Consider the following 18761-nt stretch of genomic DNA (forward strand, 5'->3'; position numbering starts at 1 on the left):
TGCATTGCTCTGCTTTCTCCATTTTTTTTTTTTATTTTCTGGTTGTTTTAGTCTCTTTCAATCAGTTTTATTGTTTGTTAAGTACACTAATTTTAAGAACTTTATATTCAAAAATTGCTAAGAGAACAGTGAATTATTTAAAGATATAAAACATATTACTTTAGAAGTGCTTACCAGAAATTATCTAATAACATCAACTGAACATTGGTAGAGGTTGGGTGCATACTTGATAATAATGAAATTAATAACACAGTAAGAACCTGAGGGTTCTTATTCTTACATCTGATATCAAATGAGTTAAAATATTCAATATTTTTCTTATTTGTAACATGAAAGGAGTTCCTAAAATTCTTAATGAACTTTCTCTAATCATAGAATAAACAAATTTAGTTTTATGTGACATAAGAATTCTGATATTGATTACTATACCTGAAAATATAGTAATAATGTTTCAACTCCTGTGTTCACTTGTCCTAACCAATACTAAAATTTAGTATAATACTGTGGTAGTTATAAAATGACCATACAACTGTGGAAAGAGACCAAGAGAAACAAGAAATGGTATAAAAATTTGGGTATCAGGGGATTTAATATATGACAAGTATTATAAATCAGTGGAAAATTATTAACTTAGTACTTTATAATTTTCACTTATAAATTATTGTATGGTAATATACATTTTAAAAGGTGTATGATATTTTATTATTTAGTATTTAAATTGTTAGCCATTTGAGAAAAAAAATGCATTGAAATCCTAACTCATACTTTAAAGTAAATTTGAAGTGCATTAAATTTTTGAATATAAAAAGGAAAGCCATAAAAGTAGTAGAAAAAGGTTTAGATAAATATTTTAATAATCTTGGAGTAGGAAAGGATTTTTTGGACTGATAAGTAAACTAGTAGTTATAAGAAAGAGATGGATAGAATCAGTTACCTAAGGTTTTAGCAATCTGTTTGGGAAAAAGCACAAAGTTAGAAGAATCTTTCCAACATATATATATACATATATGACAAGCATTTAATATGTTCAGTTTATATACAGCTCTTACTTTTTTAATTTTGAGATGGGATCTCACTCTGTCACTCAGGTTGGAGTACAGTGACACAATCTTGGCTCACTGCAACCTCTGCCTCCCAGACTTAAGTGATCCTCCCACCTCAGCCTCCTGAGTAGCTGGGAACACAGGCATGTGCCACTACACCCTGCTAACTTTTTGTATTTTTGGTAGAGATGAGGTTTCATCACATTGCCCAGGCTGGTCCTGAACTCCTGAGCTCAAGCGATCCACCTACCTCAGCCTCCCAAAATGCTGGGATAACAGATATGAGCCATCACACCTGGCCTACATATTAACTTTTAAAAACATATAAACACCCCAAAAGAAAACAAGTGAAAAATGTGTGAACCAGAAATTCACAAAATAAATACATATAATTTTTAAAAATATTAAGATACAACCAGACCCTCTAAAAGTCAAAGAAATAAATACAGATTAAAATAAGATGTGTTTCCTGTCAGTTTGTCAATTATTAAAAAGATAAAAATACCCAAGGTTAGTAAGATTGTGGAGAATGGACATTCCCATACAATGTTCATGGGAGTATTAGTTGGTAAAACAAAACCAAACAACAAACAAAAAACAGCTTTCCTTGGCAAGCCAGTAATCTGTAGCTAAATTTTTAAAGAATCTACGCTTTGACCCGACAGTTTTTCTTCTATGAATTTGCTCTAAGTAAATAACTAGATAATGAGGTTTATAAAGGGAAAACCTTAGAAACAACATAAATGTTAAAACTATAAGAATATTTAAGTAGCTTGGTACTTAGGTACAAGATAATAGTATACAGCTATTGAAAATAAAGATAATTTATTAAAAGATTAATTTTTTTAAAAATTCTCAATATTTCACTAAGTAAAAATATACATTACAAAACAATAGCTAAGTATAATCATGCCTACTAATGGAAGTGTGGGGAAAAGGATGGAGCAGCAGGCTCTGAATTGGGTCAGAGGTGAGGTTTGGATAAAGCAGTAGGTAGAATTGAATAACATCTCCCTCCTCCCATCTTCTCCCTCCCTGTCCCTCAGTAGGTCTCACTTTTATGAGCAGCTTTCCTTTTTCATGAAGTTCTTTTTATTACTTTTATTATCATTATCACTAACACATATGTTAAGTGCTTACTGTGTGGCAGGCATTGTGCTTAACATGTTATATGATTTATCTCATCAAATCGTCAAAAGAACTCTTATTCCCAATTTGCAAATTAGGAAACAGAGTCAGAAAGGTCCTTGCTGAAGGACACACAATTATTAAAAGACAGAAACGAGAATCACACAAAGTCCATCTAACCCCAAAACTACACACTCAACTACTACATCACCCTGTGTTACAATGAACTTGAAACCAATTCACAACTGGAGTACAGACACAAAGAGATATATGTGATGGGTTTGTGAAGTGTGGTAGAAAGGAGGTGGAGGTTGGTAAAGTCAAATTGTAGGGTGAGATAACAAGAACACTACAAAGAAACAAATAACAATAAGTGAATAATAAATTGGGCATATAATATTTATAACGGAACTTGATTCTGGTATGAGGTTTTATTATAAACTACCCAACCCAGCCCTCTAGGGGCACCTATATCCTTTAGACAAGAGAGGGCTATTTTGTAAAATATAAAGTCCTCTTTTTACCAAGAGCCCAAGTAATTCATTGAAGGATCCTTTTAGCCCATAGAATAACTGGATCCAGTTTTCCCTAAACAGTGTTTCCTGGACAGTGTTTCCCTGTAAGTTAGAGCAGCCTGAGCCTCAGAGAAGGTGGAACGAAGCTCGCAGGGGAGGCAACAAAGACAGCCAATACTCACAGGGTCAGACACTGCAGCGTCCTCTAAATTCCAATCTCTCTTTCCATAGTACAGAAGTAGCTGAGCACATTAGCTAAGCTACATTTTTACAGCCTCTTTTAAGGTTGAGTGTGTCCCTGTGACTAATTTCTAATCAATGAAGTATGAATGGAAATATGTACCATACCTTCTTTATACTATCTGCTTCTGCTGGGTGGATGCTGATGAAGAGGAGGGCCTAGGCAGGGGCACAGCTTCACTAAGCAGTGGCACAGCTTCACTAAGCAGTGGCACAGCTTCAAGATGGAAGGAATCTGGGGTTTTGAATCACAATGTGAAGGACAGACACCCAGCAACCAAAATCTTAGACTGCTACATGAGGGAGAAATAAACAGTTTGGGGTCTATTTACCAACACAGGCAAGCCTACCATGAGTAACAGAGTTTCTCTATGTGTCACATAGGTATCAGCAACATTTGTCTTCTAATTCTAAGAAAAGAGTAAAGATTGGCAGTGAAATAGAAGCACACAGTAGTAGAACAGAGTACATGGCATAGAAATGGGTGATCAGAGGGGTGGTGTATGTTGGCAAGACAAACATGATGAGCAGCAGCTGGAAGAGAGGAAACATGTATGCTTAGAGAGCTTCTGCTCTTAGGTACTTGCAGAATCCTGTAAAAAAGAGACAGGGTTGAGGGTGGCCCATTTGGCTGAGTGCTACTGACCCTGTTCACTTAGGAAATTTCAAAGTCTACTTACCTAGATTCTACATACAGCTAGGTTGTATGTATTTGTGTGAATATGAGCATGCTGTATATAGACACAGGCATATATGTAGTCAGAATTAATGTCAATATTAAATTTAATATCCAAAATATTAAACTATTAGAGTTGAAGTATGATAGGTAGTTTAATTTTTTCTTTCTGAATCATCTGAACTATTGAAAAGAATCATATCATGCATCTGTAATGAAAAAAATGTTCTTTATTTTGAAGCAGAAAAATTCTTCCTGTTTTATATTTTCATGAAAATATTTAAGATGGGAAACATTTTATTGGCTGTACATAAATAAATACATAATAAGAATGAGACACAATGTTTCGTCCAATTCTTATCATGAAGTCTTTCAAGAAGGGAATACATGCCCATCATAAAACATATGACTACATGTTTGTAAATCCCCCATTACATAATAAGCATTGTATTGTATTCATGATTATCACTGGTACTTGGCACCCTTTGATACTCAGTAATGGTAAGTGAATGAATGTATAAATGCATGAGCACTTTAGTAGCTTTTGAAGTGTAACTTTCAATGGTAACTGATAAATTATTTCAGCCTTGGAATCACCATTTCCTGTTATTTCAGTGTATGGCATAAAGTAATTGACTAATCACACGTAAGACACCTAAACAAGTGTTCTTTTTTTTCTTTCACTTTACATATCACAGCTCCATTCAACCCAAATAAAGATGCAGATAGCATAGTCAAGTTTGACACTTTTGGAGATGGAATGGGGCGATACAACGTGTTCAATTTCCAAAATGTAGGTGGAAAGTATTCCTACTTGAAAGTTGGTCACTGGGCAGAAACCTTATCGCTAGATGTCAACTCTATCCACTGGTCCCGGAACTCAGTCCCCACTTCCCAGTGCAGCGACCCCTGTGCCCCCAATGAAATGAAGAATATGCAACCAGGGGATGTCTGCTGCTGGATTTGCATCCCCTGTGAACCCTACGAATACCTGGCTGATGAGTTTACCTGTGTGGATTGTGGGCCTGGACAGTGGCCCACTGCAGACCTAACTGGATGCTATGACCTTCCTGAGGACTACATCAGGTGGGAAGACGCCTGGGCCATTGGCCCAGTCACCATTGCCTGTCTGGGTTTTATGTGTACATGCATGGTTGTAACTGTTTTCATCAAGCACAACAACACACCCTTGGTCAAAGCATCGGGCCGAGAACTCTGCTACATCTTATTGTTTGGGGTTGGCCTGTCATACTGCATGACATTCTTCTTCATTGCCAAGCCATCACCAGTCATCTGTGCATTGCGCCGACTCGGGCTGGGGAGTTCCTTCGCTATCTGTTACTCAGCCCTGCTGACCAAGACAAACTGCATTGCCCGCATCTTCGATGGGGTCAAGAATGGCGCTCAGAGGCCAAAATTCATCAGCCCCAGTTCTCAGGTTTTCATCTGCCTGGGTCTGATCCTGGTGCAAATTGTGATGGTGTCTGTGTGGCTCATCCTGGAGGCCCCAGGCACCAGGAGGTATACCCTTGCAGAGAAGCGGGAAACAGTCATCCTAAAATGCAATGTCAAAGATTCCAGCATGTTGATCTCTCTTACCTACGATGTAATCCTGGTGATCTTATGCACTGTGTACGCCTTCAAAACGCGGAAGTGCCCAGAAAATTTCAACGAAGCTAAGTTCATAGGTTTTACCATGTACACCACGTGCATCATCTGGTTGGCCTTCCTCCCTATATTTTATGTGACATCAAGTGACTACAGAGTAAGTCTTTGATTGTTTCTTATTTTTCTTGTTCTTTCTCCTCCAGTGTTTCTTGTGTAGTATTTAAAATAGACTCCTTTTATTTCATCTCAACGAGTTGGGTAATTTCAAATGCCATGATGAGCCTGTATATTATATGTTAAAATTAATTATGTATGTAGATAGCATTTAATTAGTACCTACCACATGCAGAGCACTGTGCTAGGCACAGAGGGGAAGAGAAATATAAATGATATGGTCATTTACCCAATTTATAATCTAGTGGGAGATAAAATGTAATATACGTACACATAATGTTAATTAAACTTAAAAAGCGATTGACAATAGAATAAGACATAAACTAAGAATCTAATTGTGAATCTATTTGAGAATACTTTAAATTAGATATAGGAGGGCTCGGCTACCATGGATCAATCTGTAAATTAAAATACACTTGCAATATTAAGCCAGGATAAGTTTAAAGATAGAAACTTTCACTCATGCTTCATTATTTCTCTAAAACAGATTAAAATACAATGTTAATTTGCTATGTCTTTTCTATAGCTTTAGTTATATATACATATATTTTTTTCTTTAACTAGTTAAAAATTTTACTGTACATATCCAGGTAACCTAATTAACATATAATAGGGTATTAGTAATATACAGTTCAAATTTATGGGCTCCCTTATAATTACCATCTCTTTTGAAAGAAACTTCTTCATTCCATTATAATATTCCAAACTGTTAAAATGCTACATAAAATGTAGCATTTTATAATTCTGATTTCAGTATCTTACAATGAGTGAGTATAAGAATGTTTCTCTCTTCAGGTATTTGTTTTTTATTCTCTATGTTTCTTAAATTGTCAGAGATTAAAGTTTTCCAGAAGCATAATGGTTTACTTGCTGCACCATGATTTCACAAAATGAAGTGCCTCCATCAGTTGTAAAAATCCTCAAATCTGCTGTTTACCAGCAATTCCTACATCGCCAAAATCTAGAAAATTGCAGCCCAAAAAGAAGACAGAGTAGATACAAAATTTCAGTTACATAGGAAGAATAATTCAAGAGGTCTGTTGTATAACATGGTGACTACATTGTATTCTTAAAAATCACTGAGGGTCAATTTCTAAGAGCTTTTAGCATAAAAAATGGTAAGTATGTGAAGTAATGCATATGTTAATTAGCTCTATTTACCCATTCCACAATGTATACATATTTTAAAACATCATGTTGTACATAAATGTATACAATTGTTCTTTGTGAATTAAAATAGATAAATACTTTTGTTAAAAAAAGGCAAATCTGTTTAAAGCTTGGAATCAAGATGTTGGCAAAGTATATTGTATCTAGTCGCTGTAAATTATTCACAACTATGTAACTGAAACCTATGGGCTACATTAAGGGATGAACAATAAAGATGAAGAAGGTAAGTTCAATGTTGTGGGGCAAGACTACCTATAAAAATTTTGGAAAATTTTAAAAAGAGGAAACATCAGAGCTGGATTGGCAAAGTCAAAGAGTGGAGTATATGAACTACAGGGGAGTTGGAGTGTTATAATTTGAGGATTAACATGGAGAACTATAGTTAATGTATTGTAATGCCCCATCTCTATCTTTTGTCTTTATATATACATCTAAGTCCCATATATCTGCAGGATTTTTTTTTTAAGTTTTTAGGAAGCCACTGTTAGCAGACATGATTTGGAGTACTGGGACTGCAAAGTAGTTATAATACTAATTATTTTGTCCTGGATATATGATTTGAAACTCTTCATTCTCAAAAGAGCTGGTTAAAAAAATGACAGAGCAGAAAATACTACTGAGAATAAACATAAATAACATTATAAAAATTTAATTTTATTGAGTGAATTAGCATTTACTTCTAAGACACACAAAAAATGACTTTCTTCTTTACATGATAGCAATAGAGTAGAACAACTGACTGAATGGAATTAGCTGAAGACACCAGAACTTTCACCACATAGAAGAAGTCATAAGGCAAATGAAATGGGACAGAGGTTGTGGAATAGAGTTTTTTAAGGTCCGTGATAATTAAGGTATCCAGTGATGCTAAGATCATTTAAAGTCTCAGAAATAATGCCAATCCTAAGTTTACAAAAGAAATGAGAAAGGTAGACTGAAGCCTCCAATGTAGTGGTTTTCAAATTTGGCTGCATATTGAATCAACTGTGTAGCATTAAAAAAATATTGATACCTGGGACACAGCCTCAGAGATTCTGATTTAATTGGCCTGGCCTGTGGCTTGGGCATCAGGATTTTTCAAAGCTTCCCAGGTAACTCTGATTTGCAGCCAGGATTGAAACCCTCAGCTCTAATAAATCACGTGCTCTTCTTATCCCACCAATATGTCTAGTTTTGCCTGTACTGTTTTGAAATACTTGTCAAAGTTAGAAACTTGAGAAACTTTACATAAATATCCAGATTCTTGGTTTTTCTTAACAAAGTAAAAACGTAAGCCCAAATTCCCAAACTCAACAATTAGCTGGACCTGAGTAGTGCTCACCCCTGAAGACAGAGCACTCTTATTCCTGTTGCCCCTATCTCCCACTGATCTCTGAATTCTCACACCTGGTCCCTTTCACTTATGAACTTTCATAGACCCTGTAAGCATTTGAACTTGGGAACCTTGCTCTAGAAATTTCAGAACAAGACTGAGATTTAAAATTTCCCAGAGGAAAATCGTGTGGTTCAGACAGAATTAGCAGCAATAATTTAAGAGCAGCTGAAAAAATTTTGAGCATCAGTCAACAAGGTTTATATCTCAGTACTTTGCCACCCATTGTGAGTTATAAATAAACATAAGGCACGATTCCAGTCTTCATAAAGTTTATATCTCAGCTGGAAGAAAGATATTAAACAAGAAAGAATTCAAGAATTATAAACACAGAATAGTTTATAATTAAATTGATGATATAAACTCTAAATACCTGTGGGCTCCGTAAGAGTTATATGGGTAACATCATGATCTTTCCAGGATTACTTCTTGAAGATGGGATTTTTACCCCGTAACCTTGGCAGGCAAATGCAACTAAGGTATTTAGAGAATATAGGGAATATTCTGGAGACAGGACAGGAATGAACCAACCAGAAGGAAGCCATATCAGTCTTACTCAGTTGGAAAATGGGCCGGGGGCAGGGCTGGTTCATTTAGATAGTGTTTAAGGGCTTTGAGATCTTGAGTTTGTTTTGTTTTGGTTATTTGCTTGGGCAAAAAAGTGACATGATGAAAGGCAAGAGGGAAACAAACCTTCCTGATCAACTTACTCTGCTAGATGCTTTAAGTACATGAGCTCACTTATCTTCATTTTGATAAAATTTGGAAGTAAATTTTATTATCCATTAGAAAGATGAGTAAACAGAGGATAATGACCTTCCCAGGTGGCACAGTTATGAAATAGTAGTTTTTCTGATTCAAATCCATGCCCTTCATACTGTACCACAGACGCATCCATAATATGAAGGACGGATTTGAAAGGGTAGAGTCTAGATCAAGGAGGACTAATTGAAGCTCTTATACGAATTCAATACAGAGCAAACAAGAAATTCAGTCAGAAAAAAATTTCAAAGGATTTTTGAGAAACTATCCGAGTCATCTCCTGCTGTATCACAACTAACCATTCTCAGATAGTTTAAGAATCAAACACTGAGTCATTGGGATCTAATACATAGCTTAAATTGTGTAAATAAAAATTCAGCCATGTTTGAGTGGAAAGTTATCCATAAAGGAATTCATTTATAGTAATTACTGAGTGTTTTGTTCATGTCTTCCAAAAAATATTTGAGGACTTATTATAGGCCTTGGAGATACTGTTATCAACATAGGCAAGTCTCTCCTCTTTTGTAACTTACAGTCTAGTGGAGAATGAGGTGAAGATGGAGATGGAGCATAAATAATGAATGAATGAAAATGCAGGCTCATTCAGTAGTGAATGCTGTAATGAGATTTTTTAAAAATCGCCTTGAAAAGCGGGTTACTGCAGTTTATCTCAAATTTTAACGTGCATGCAAATCACCTGGGGATCTTGTTGAAATAAAGATTCTGATTCAGTAAGAAAGGATGAGGACCAAGAATCTCGATATCAGCAAGCTCCCAGGAAATGGAGATGCTACTAGACTAAGGACCATACTTGGAGTGTCAAGACTCTAGGTTCTTTTGGGGGTTGGAGCAGGTGAAACAATTTACCTAGAGTAGGCAGAGTCTTGGGAATTGACTCTAGAATTTTGACAAGGTTCAAATACTTACAAAGAAATTCCTATTTTCCCATGTTGACTATTTTGAAGATTCAAAAATATATATTATATCTCAAATTCTTTAAAAAAATTTGTGTCACCCCTACTTTGCTGGTACCTATTTCATAATATTCCACTGAAGAAAATATTCCACTGAAGGGAGGCAGCCAGACATTGGAATTCTATGTGCTATGCAGATGAAACAGCAAGTTCAAACACTCTTAAACAAAAATATCTTAGAAAAGAAAAGCATATGGCTACAGTTTAATGACTAAATGGAAGAGTGATTTGATATGAGAAATAGGCAGGAGAGTTAAATCATGTAGGACTTTATAAGCCATAGCAAAGAGTTTAGATTTTATTCTATATGGAAAGGAACATCACTGAAAGATTTTTAAGCAGGGGAGTTTATGATCTCACATTTTAGTAGAAAAAATCAGGCTGCTGTAAAGACTCTATTACTACATGGCAAAAAGGCATAAATGAGGAGACTGGTTAGGAAGTTGAGGTGGGTACTGGGGTCAGAACCATCCCATAGTAGGATGTTAACAATGGAGATGGTTAGAAGTAGAGGTAGAACCTGTCAAGAACTGTGAAAGGTTTTTACCCTGTTGCAATCTACCAGGTTAGCCTGCCACAGTTTCAGAATCCTTGTGTCAGAAGACATGAGACTCCTGATTCAGAAACAAAGAACTTTATTACTCATAGCCATAGCAGTAGCCAGAGTATCAACACTTCTGTACATTCCTTGAGTCCTGATTTCTTTTTTTTTTTCCTTAGATGGAGTTTCGCTCTTGTCACCCAGGCTAGAGGGCAATGGCGTGACCTTGGGTTCAGGCAACCTCTGCCTCCTGGATTCAAGCGATTCTCCTGCCTCAGTCTCCCAAATATCTGGGATTACAGGCACATGCCACCACACTGGGCTAATTTTTGTATTTTTAGTAGAGACAAGGTTTCACCATGTTGGCCAGGCTGGTCTCAAACTCCTGAACTCAGGTGATCTTCCCACCTCAGCCTCCCAAAGTGCTGGGATTACTGACGAGAGCCACTGCACCCAGCCTCGTCCTGATTTCTACAAGGCAACGCAGAGTGGGCTAGGACACCTGCATAAGCAGTACTCAAAAGAGGATCAGTGTTACTTACTTTCTTTTTGCCTTAGGATCAAATATACAACAGCATGGTGCTGTTATTGATCCTATCCTTATTTAAAAAGTTGACATTGTGTTCATCATGGGCTTAGCATTTTTGATGTTTTAAATATTGCATTATTGTCTTGATTAATGCATTTTTGATGCCTCCTTAAATTTGTATCTCAGGCAAGTGCCTCACTTGCTTCACACCAGCCCCAGCCCTACCTTTCCCCTAATAAGTTAGGATGGTGATTTGGGTGTCTGTCACCAACAAGGCATAAAATTTTGAGTTCCTCCCCTCTCTGAAGTTCCTCAGCATACTTAGTCTGGTGTGTATGGACTTCACCCACCCTTCAGGATGGGGAAATTTTAATCTAGCCTTAAGTAATATTTTCCTTAATCAGCTAAAATTAGGATGGGGGAGGGGAGTAGAGCAGCACAGTGAGAGAGCAGCTCCTTGCCAATAAATAAGACACATTTGTTTTCAGTTTTAAGCACTCAGCAGCTACCTATGGCTCAACCATATGAGGTCCAATATTTTTGTGCACCTAAAAGACTAAATTATGAAATAAGATCATCATTACTGTCACTATTGGCTTCAACTTTGATAACCCATTGACTAAGAAGCCAGAGCCTATAGCTTTCTGGCTGGAACTCATGGCTTGTTCACTTAACTAATTTGGCCTTTACTCACACAGCAAGTGTGTTTTGCTTCTTTTTGATACAAAATTAACAGAGCATTTGCTCTCTCATCATGATAATATCTCTTAGGGTCTTGCCTTCTTTTAACATAAGGGTTGGGGAAGTTTTCCAGGGCTGTCGCTGATGGTAGGAATTTGTCTAGATTTCTTTGCATACCTTTCTCATTCTTTGTCAACACTGTAAACCAATCCAGGTGAGTAAGCGCCCAAATACAAATCAGTGCCTCATCTATAGCTTCCCAGAAAGCTAAGTTCCACTGAAAAACAAACAAAACAAAACTCTGAATCCTTTGACTGTCATCTTGGAATGAATCTAAGTTTGGAATAAGAAACTACAGCTGGGGATTAATCCTTCAAGGGCCCAGCTGTTGCCATTCTTCCTTAACAAGCATATGTGTCTTGTTGCCTCAACCTCCCAAGGAAACCAGTCAAAGTTTGAATGATTCACCTGGCTTCTACCTTCTCTGAAAGTCTCTCTCTCTCTCAATGCTCAGTGAAGGTACATGTCTCTGCAATTTTTGTGTAAAAGAGAGTGGAATTTTCTGCCTACCCAGGACAAATGTTAGTACTAGTTATTAGAATCAAGTGAATCTGAATCCAAATGGGGAGGAAATTCACCCCACTCTACCCTCCAGAGAAGAGTTAACAACAGCCAAGGCATCAGTCTAGCAGCTGCGTTTGAACATAATTCCTGTTCCTCAAACTTCGACCACATCTCCAAATCCTTCTCCTTAACAGGAAATAAAGTGGAACACTATTTATTCCTGGTTAATCATACAATTTGGTCAACATGTTTGCTAGTGATTCCCACAGACTTCCTCAAATTCTGTTAATCAGCCCCTGAAACCCTCACATTTTCTTTCTGAAAAAGCCATGTGTCTGTTGGCATTTCTTCCTCATTGTCAAAACTGTCAAAGACTGTAGTGCCTGAGATTTTACTATACTTACAAGGCAACAAGTTAGCCTACCACAGTTTTACTAATGCTAGCAAAAACCTTTATGACTCACAGCAATAGCAGTAGCCAGAGTGTCAACATTTGCACAGGTTTCCTGAGTGCCACTTCTCACAGGGTTACACAAAGTAGTCCAGGTGACCCCTGTACCATCAGTGGGTTACATCACAGGAGAGGAACTCTGAGACTAGGGAACCTGAATCTTTTATAATGAATAGTATGCTGCCCTTTGTTCTAGAGGTAGGCACTGTCTCTATCTTCTAAAGCTCTTTGCTACACAAAATCCTTGAAAAGACATTCTGGAACAAAGGCAGTCAGAGCCTTGCTCACAAAATAACATGACAGGCTCATGTAGAATAATTTCCCAACAGAATTTGCTGTTGGACTGGATGTGTAAGTGTAAAGGCAATGGTAAAGTCAAGGATGGTCTTTGGCTTGCACACTGGGTGGCATTTGGTGCCACTTAAACAGTGACACTTGGGGAAAGGGACCAAATTTTGATTACATTATTACGATATGCCTATTTCATTACCAAAAGAATATGTCGTGGTGGCAGTTGAATATTTAATTCTAGAAGCCCACAGTATAGGTCAAAACCAGTAATAATTGATTTGGACATCATCAATATTTAAGCCATGAAACTCAGTGAGATGGTGAAGAAAGAGAGTCCACAACTAAGCTCTGGGGAACTCCAGCACTTAAAGTTCAAGTAGAATAGATAACTAAGACAAAGAACAACCACTGAGGGAAAGATGTGTCCAGGAATCCAAAAGGAAGGAAGTGATTAACTGTGTCAAGCATTGCTGCGAGTTCGACAAAGATGAAAACAGAGCATCGTAAGCTGGTAGTATTCAAAGGGTCAGAACACAGAATTACAGATAAAAACAGACTTTTAATAGTGTGACTTACTGAAGGAACTGGATAACTGAAACTATGAGATTGATATTTGGGCTTTGTAATAAATAAAAGCTATTTCAATTTTATAACAGGTATACTGAATAAACATGGTGCACAAACTATGATAAAAATGCAATTTTAGTGCTCCTTCCATTATTTCTTCAGTATTTAGCAAGGGTAATCATCCCCCACCTTGGGATGGAAATTCCTGTGCACGTATTCAAACACCAAATGTTCACTACATGTGAGGCTCAGTTCTGGTGCTGGGGATAGCACAATGAGAAAAAACATTCATGATCTTGGTGGGCCCATGAATTTATATGCTTTTAGGTAACATAAGGTACTACCATCATTTTCAATTGAAAATTGTCTTTATTAAGAAATTAAAATATATAGTCCTATGTAATGATCAAAACTGTGTCTTCACATTCAATCTCATTTCCTCCTGAGGTCTGGCCTGTCTTAGGCTGAGAGCCTGCAGTAGTTGGCATCTTCCTTGGTGCTTATGTTCCCCAATCCACCAGTTGCTACTTCCCTCTCAGCGCTGATTAAAGAGTAATAAGGAAGCAGTAGGACAGTTCTTTGTGGCTAGATGACTTTATGATCTCTAAGTCCACACATAGAAAGATACATCCTTCAGATGCCTGGAAGATGACTAGAGGGCGTTTTCATCTTTCATGTGATCTTTAGAAATTACCCTCTGGCCTTTTCCCCTGCAGGACCTTGAGTGAGTTGACTGGCAGTTCTCTATTGTGATTTGTCTCTGGTGGCTCCATTCCCATTCTCAGGGCATCCAGCTATCCTACCCCAAGCCTCTTTCTGTGAAGGTCTCCAGGCCAAGACATAAGCCCAAGACCATGCATAATGGTTTTTGTGTGGCCCATCTTGTCCATGCATACCATTCACATAGCCTTTGCTTTGATAAATTCTCAGAACAAAGGACTACCTCAAGACAGTAGCAAGTTTTATGCAATGCCAATAGAGCAACTAGCCTTTTCCTCACCTTCTAGATTTCCAAGGCAGGAATCAGGTCCCAATTCAGGGCATCCTCTTCCTGCAGAAACACCTGACTTTTTGTAAATGGCCACACTGAAGCACTCCTTGCTAGGCTTTCAGCGAGGAGACAAAAATCACAGTACAGCTTTGCCCAAGATCCCCTCCTCCTAAAAGCCTCTCCTCACCTCTTCTTGTAATGTCTTAAAGTGTGTGAGTAGTTTTAAGAGTTACAGAAATGCTTTTAGAAAAGGTTTCCTGGAAATTTTGCAAATTTGGATTTGTCTCCCCCTCCCATGATCTCTGATATCCTTCACACTGGCTTCAGAGTCATAGGCAGGAACTGAGGCAGAAACAGGACAATGCTAACATCATATTATACATATACGTAGAAAACAAATTGTCCCAGATTTATGAAGGCTTTTGCATCACAGAATCAGATAGCAGCTTGTTTTCTGAGAATTTGACAAGAAAGGAGCCTGCAATTAGGGGTCCCAAGGTGGAGAGCACTGGACTAGTTGAGACAAGAACTTTAAAATGACGAGGATGGATTATGCTTTCAGGATTCAAAGTAAGCAAGGCCTAAAGAATTATGCCACAGGGCAGGCTGAATTTTTTTAAAAAAATCAAAAGTAAAATGAAGCATTCTAAAATTATGTGGCTTCTCCAGTTATGTGTTCAGTCTTCAGCTTTCCTTGATTAGAGAGGAAGGTCAGAGACTTTACAGAAATGTTTTATAGATGCCTAAAGTCATTTAGGACATTTGAAATTATGCTACTTTATAATAGCATGTGCCTAAGGGGAAAGGAAAAAAATCTAAAGTTACTCTGGGATGAGAATGAGAAGACATGATAAACCCTGGTTCTGAGGAACTTTCAGGGAAAACAAAGAGGGAGAAGTGAAAATTACCTGTCAAGAATGGGTGTATAGAAGCCTAGAGAACATGAAGATTGAACAGTTAGTACCTGATGAATCAAAATTCCAGAGAGATGCCAATAAGCAAAAGCAAAGGTACCACAGAAGAAAGCTGACAGTGATCCCCAACAAAGAATAGGGAAACCAGTAGCCGACAGGCAGAGCTTCCAGCAAGCAAGGGAGATAGAAGAATGTAAAAAACAAACAAACAAACAAACAAAAACAAATTTGTTTATAATAACCTTAAATCTTAAAGAAGCCAAGTTCATAGACTGAAATCATCAGCAATCTGGCCACTTCATCATTGAATATGTTTTACTATTTAAGATTCCACCTTCTGTGGCTTTGCAGAAATATCTTTATAAAAATATAAAGAAAACAAACAAGAAAATCCATGTGAAGTCTTGGCAAGCATTCAGAAGCACCCCACACAAATGGTGTTTGCTTGCAAATCCTAAGCAATATTTCCAAGACTACCCCAAACATAGAAGATTCAATATAATTACTGTATTGATTTGGCTACAATAAGGACAGAGCTGTCAATTATTCTGGATTTTTCATTTTGGTCTTATTTCAGCACTCTCTTTAGTTGGCCACTTGACTGAATGTACAGCCAGACACTTATTAGCCAACCTTCTCTTGTAGGTGCAGACGACAACCATGTGCATCTCTGTCAGCCTGAGTGGCTTTGTGGTCTTGGGCTGTTTGTTTGCACCCAAGGTTCACATCATCCTGTTTCAACCCCAGAAGAATGTTGTCACACACAGACTGCACCTCAACAGGTTCAGTGTCAGTGGAACTGGGACCACATACTCTCAGTGTAAGTATGGAACTCAGCACTAACTCCTTCATACATAGCATTGTAGTCAGGACCAGCCTGCCAAGAACAGGCAACACATGTCTGTCCCCATGAACAATCTCAATTCGATTTTACTAAGTATGGATTTAAACACTGTGAGTCAGGTATTGTGCTAGGTGCTGGAGATTCAGTAAGGAGCAAAGAAGTCAAAGTTTCTGTTTGGGCAGTACATACAGTCTAGCAGGGAACAAAGACATTAAATCCATAGCTGCAATGAGGGGTTTGACCATGTTGTGCGGTTAGATAACCTGGTCTCTCGTCCTGTTCTGCAGTCAATTTAATAGATAACTTCAAACAAGTCACTCTATTGCTTTCTGCCTCATTTTACTAATTAAAATAGGGGACTGGGCTAGATTGGTGTTTTATAAAATATATTATATGTCACACAGATGCCAAAGGAGCTTCATGAAAAATTAAAAGGGGAAGATAATAAAATGCAATGAAAAACACTACATTCCTAATTCCCCCTTGGAAGTTTACAGTACTTCCTTTAACATGAGTGTGTTATAGGTTTTGAGAATCTCTATGCAAGAAAACCTGTTTAACTTTGTTAAAAGTTAAAATACTTTTAAAAATATTTTATCACAGTAAAACTAACATCCCGTGGAACACACCTTGGAAGATGCTGGAATAGATCTTCCTCCTACTTCAATGACACAATGTTCTCAGCTTAGAAGGCAGTGTGAACTGAAGGATACTAGGATAGTTCACCAGTCCCTAATTCTCTCTGCTACTGGCCTGCAAATGTCTGAAACACTATCCTTAGAGAATCATTGATTTAATTCTTTAGAGTTCTCTAAAGCACAAATGTACCTGAAGGGGATAACCTTTTAAGCCATTTTCAGCTAAAATGTGGTATGAAGTAGAAGCAATTCACTGACACTGGATGAGGGGGAAGAAAAGAACTGGAACCATGAGAGGGGAAGGGAGGACAGAAAGTGACAGAGACAAATGACTGCTTCACAATTTTGCCTCGAGTTGATCAGAAAGGACACTTCAAAATAGCTCAGCATCACAGGGTCAGCAATCACATTAGCGCCCCAATTTCTCTACCAAAGTACAGAATTTAACAGGGCAGCCCTTCCCCCAGGAAACTGAAGGAAGACTGACAGGCTGAGAGCACATGTTCAGGGATAGGCTGCACATTCCTGTCTTTCCAGCTAAACTCCAACGTGTCACAAAAGTTGAGCTTCAGGGCATGGCAAAGCCTGTGAGGTCGTTTTCCATGGATCTTAGAGAAATATGTTGATTTCTTGAGCAAACAAAGCTCTTTTTAGCAGACTAATCTTAATAGCTACCTAGTCCAGCTCAGAGAGAACTGTCAATAACTAATAAAAATATTAACAACAGGTAACAGGAACTTTCATTTGTTGAGTGTTTTTCATATGCTGGGCACCATGCTAAATACTTTACACACATGTGTGCATGTGTGTGCTGTCTTATTCAATGCTCCAACCCCTTAAGGCAAAGAAACTCACCCAGGGTCACACACTTTAAAAATGGCAGAAACAGAATTTAGAGTCAGTTCCTATGATTTCAAAGCCAGTGCACCTAACCACTGTATCATGCAGCCTCTCCCAGACAGCAAGCTGGGAAAGTTCTCATGGGCAGGCTTTGCAGAGAGAATAAAAAGAAGGTTATCCAAGCAAAATTGTCTCATTGCTAGCTCAGAACTTTTGCTTGTTATTAGAACAATTTAGCAGAGTCCATAAGTCTTCCATAGACGTTATTCAAAATTGCATATATCCAGACCTCAGTAATTTAGAAATGGCAGAATTTTCTAATGCATATGCTGGGAATTAACAAATTCCAGAAGGGATAGCAAGGGCACTTTCTCCAATCAAGTCTCTTGTTAGAAATTCAGAAATATCCATCTACATAAAAACAATGTACTGCAACCAGAGCAGACCTGTTAAACTATTATTCAGTATGCTAATCTGATAGTGACCCAATTAGTACTTCAAGACAGGTGTTTGAACATTGTTGGAATGTCTTGTTAATAAAATTATAAATAAACTTTTTTTAAAAAAAGGTCTAAATTCAGACCTCATTGTTTCAGCAATATTTCCCTAATCAATACAAATCAATGAAGTAGTACCATGTAACAAAGTGAAGATTTTATATAACATCTCTTGGCATTTTAACGTGCACAAGTAACAAATACATTCACCTGTTATTTGCATTTTTACTCTTTTATTCAAAGTAGTTTTATATTCATGAACTCATTTTATCCTCATGAGTACCAGATATCACAAGTTCTATTTTATAGGTAAGAAAATTGAGAATTGAAGTTACTTCTCAAGGATATACAATGATACAAGAGTCAAGAGTTGAGCCTGATTTCCTGACTTTCAATTAAAAACTTTCCCATTTTAATAAGTTGGAAGTATTTCATATCAAGAAATTTATTCATTCATTAAATTATTGAGTACCTACTACACAACAAAAATTTCTAAGCACTGTGTACACAGTAACGAATAGGACGGAATCCCTGGCCCCATGAAGCTTGGTGTCTAGGACAGTGGTTTTCATACTGTAGACTGTAAGCCATTATTGGGTCATGGAATTTAGTATCTTTGGCCAGTGCTTTTTAAAAGAAAAAAACAGAAAATCTTAAGAGTGCATTACATGTAATAAAGGTAAGGCATAAAAGGTAAGTCATGAAGAGTTATATGTATACGTATACCAGGTCCAGGTAAAATGTATTTATT

The 18761-nt window shown here is 37.4% G+C and overlaps 2 protein-coding genes across 6 annotated transcripts in view; one reads left to right on the forward strand and one right to left on the reverse strand.

The window, feature by feature from the left end:
* GRM3 (glutamate metabotropic receptor 3) overlaps positions 1-18761 on the forward strand; it is a 218763-nt gene that overhangs the window by 188642 nt on the left and 11360 nt on the right. For 2 of the 3 annotated variants that reach the window (XM_001161278.8, XM_063815435.1), the window contains 2 exons: positions 4301-5367; positions 15837-16011. In XM_001161278.8, coding sequence (XP_001161278.2) covers positions 4301-5367; positions 15837-16011 — 1242 coding nt within the window. The remainder of the gene's footprint in view (positions 1-4300; positions 5368-15836; positions 16012-18761) is intronic. The other variant, XM_054687620.2, reaches the window with a different exon arrangement.
* Positions 1-18761, reverse strand: part of ELAPOR2 (endosome-lysosome associated apoptosis and autophagy regulator family member 2) — a 230694-nt gene that overhangs the window by 5977 nt on the left and 205956 nt on the right. The gene's annotated exons all lie outside the window — the stretch shown is intronic.

This window comes from Pan troglodytes, chromosome 6 (assembly GCF_028858775.2).
Source record: "Pan troglodytes isolate AG18354 chromosome 6, NHGRI_mPanTro3-v2.0_pri, whole genome shotgun sequence".
NCBI lineage: Eukaryota > Metazoa > Chordata > Mammalia > Primates > Hominidae > Pan > Pan troglodytes.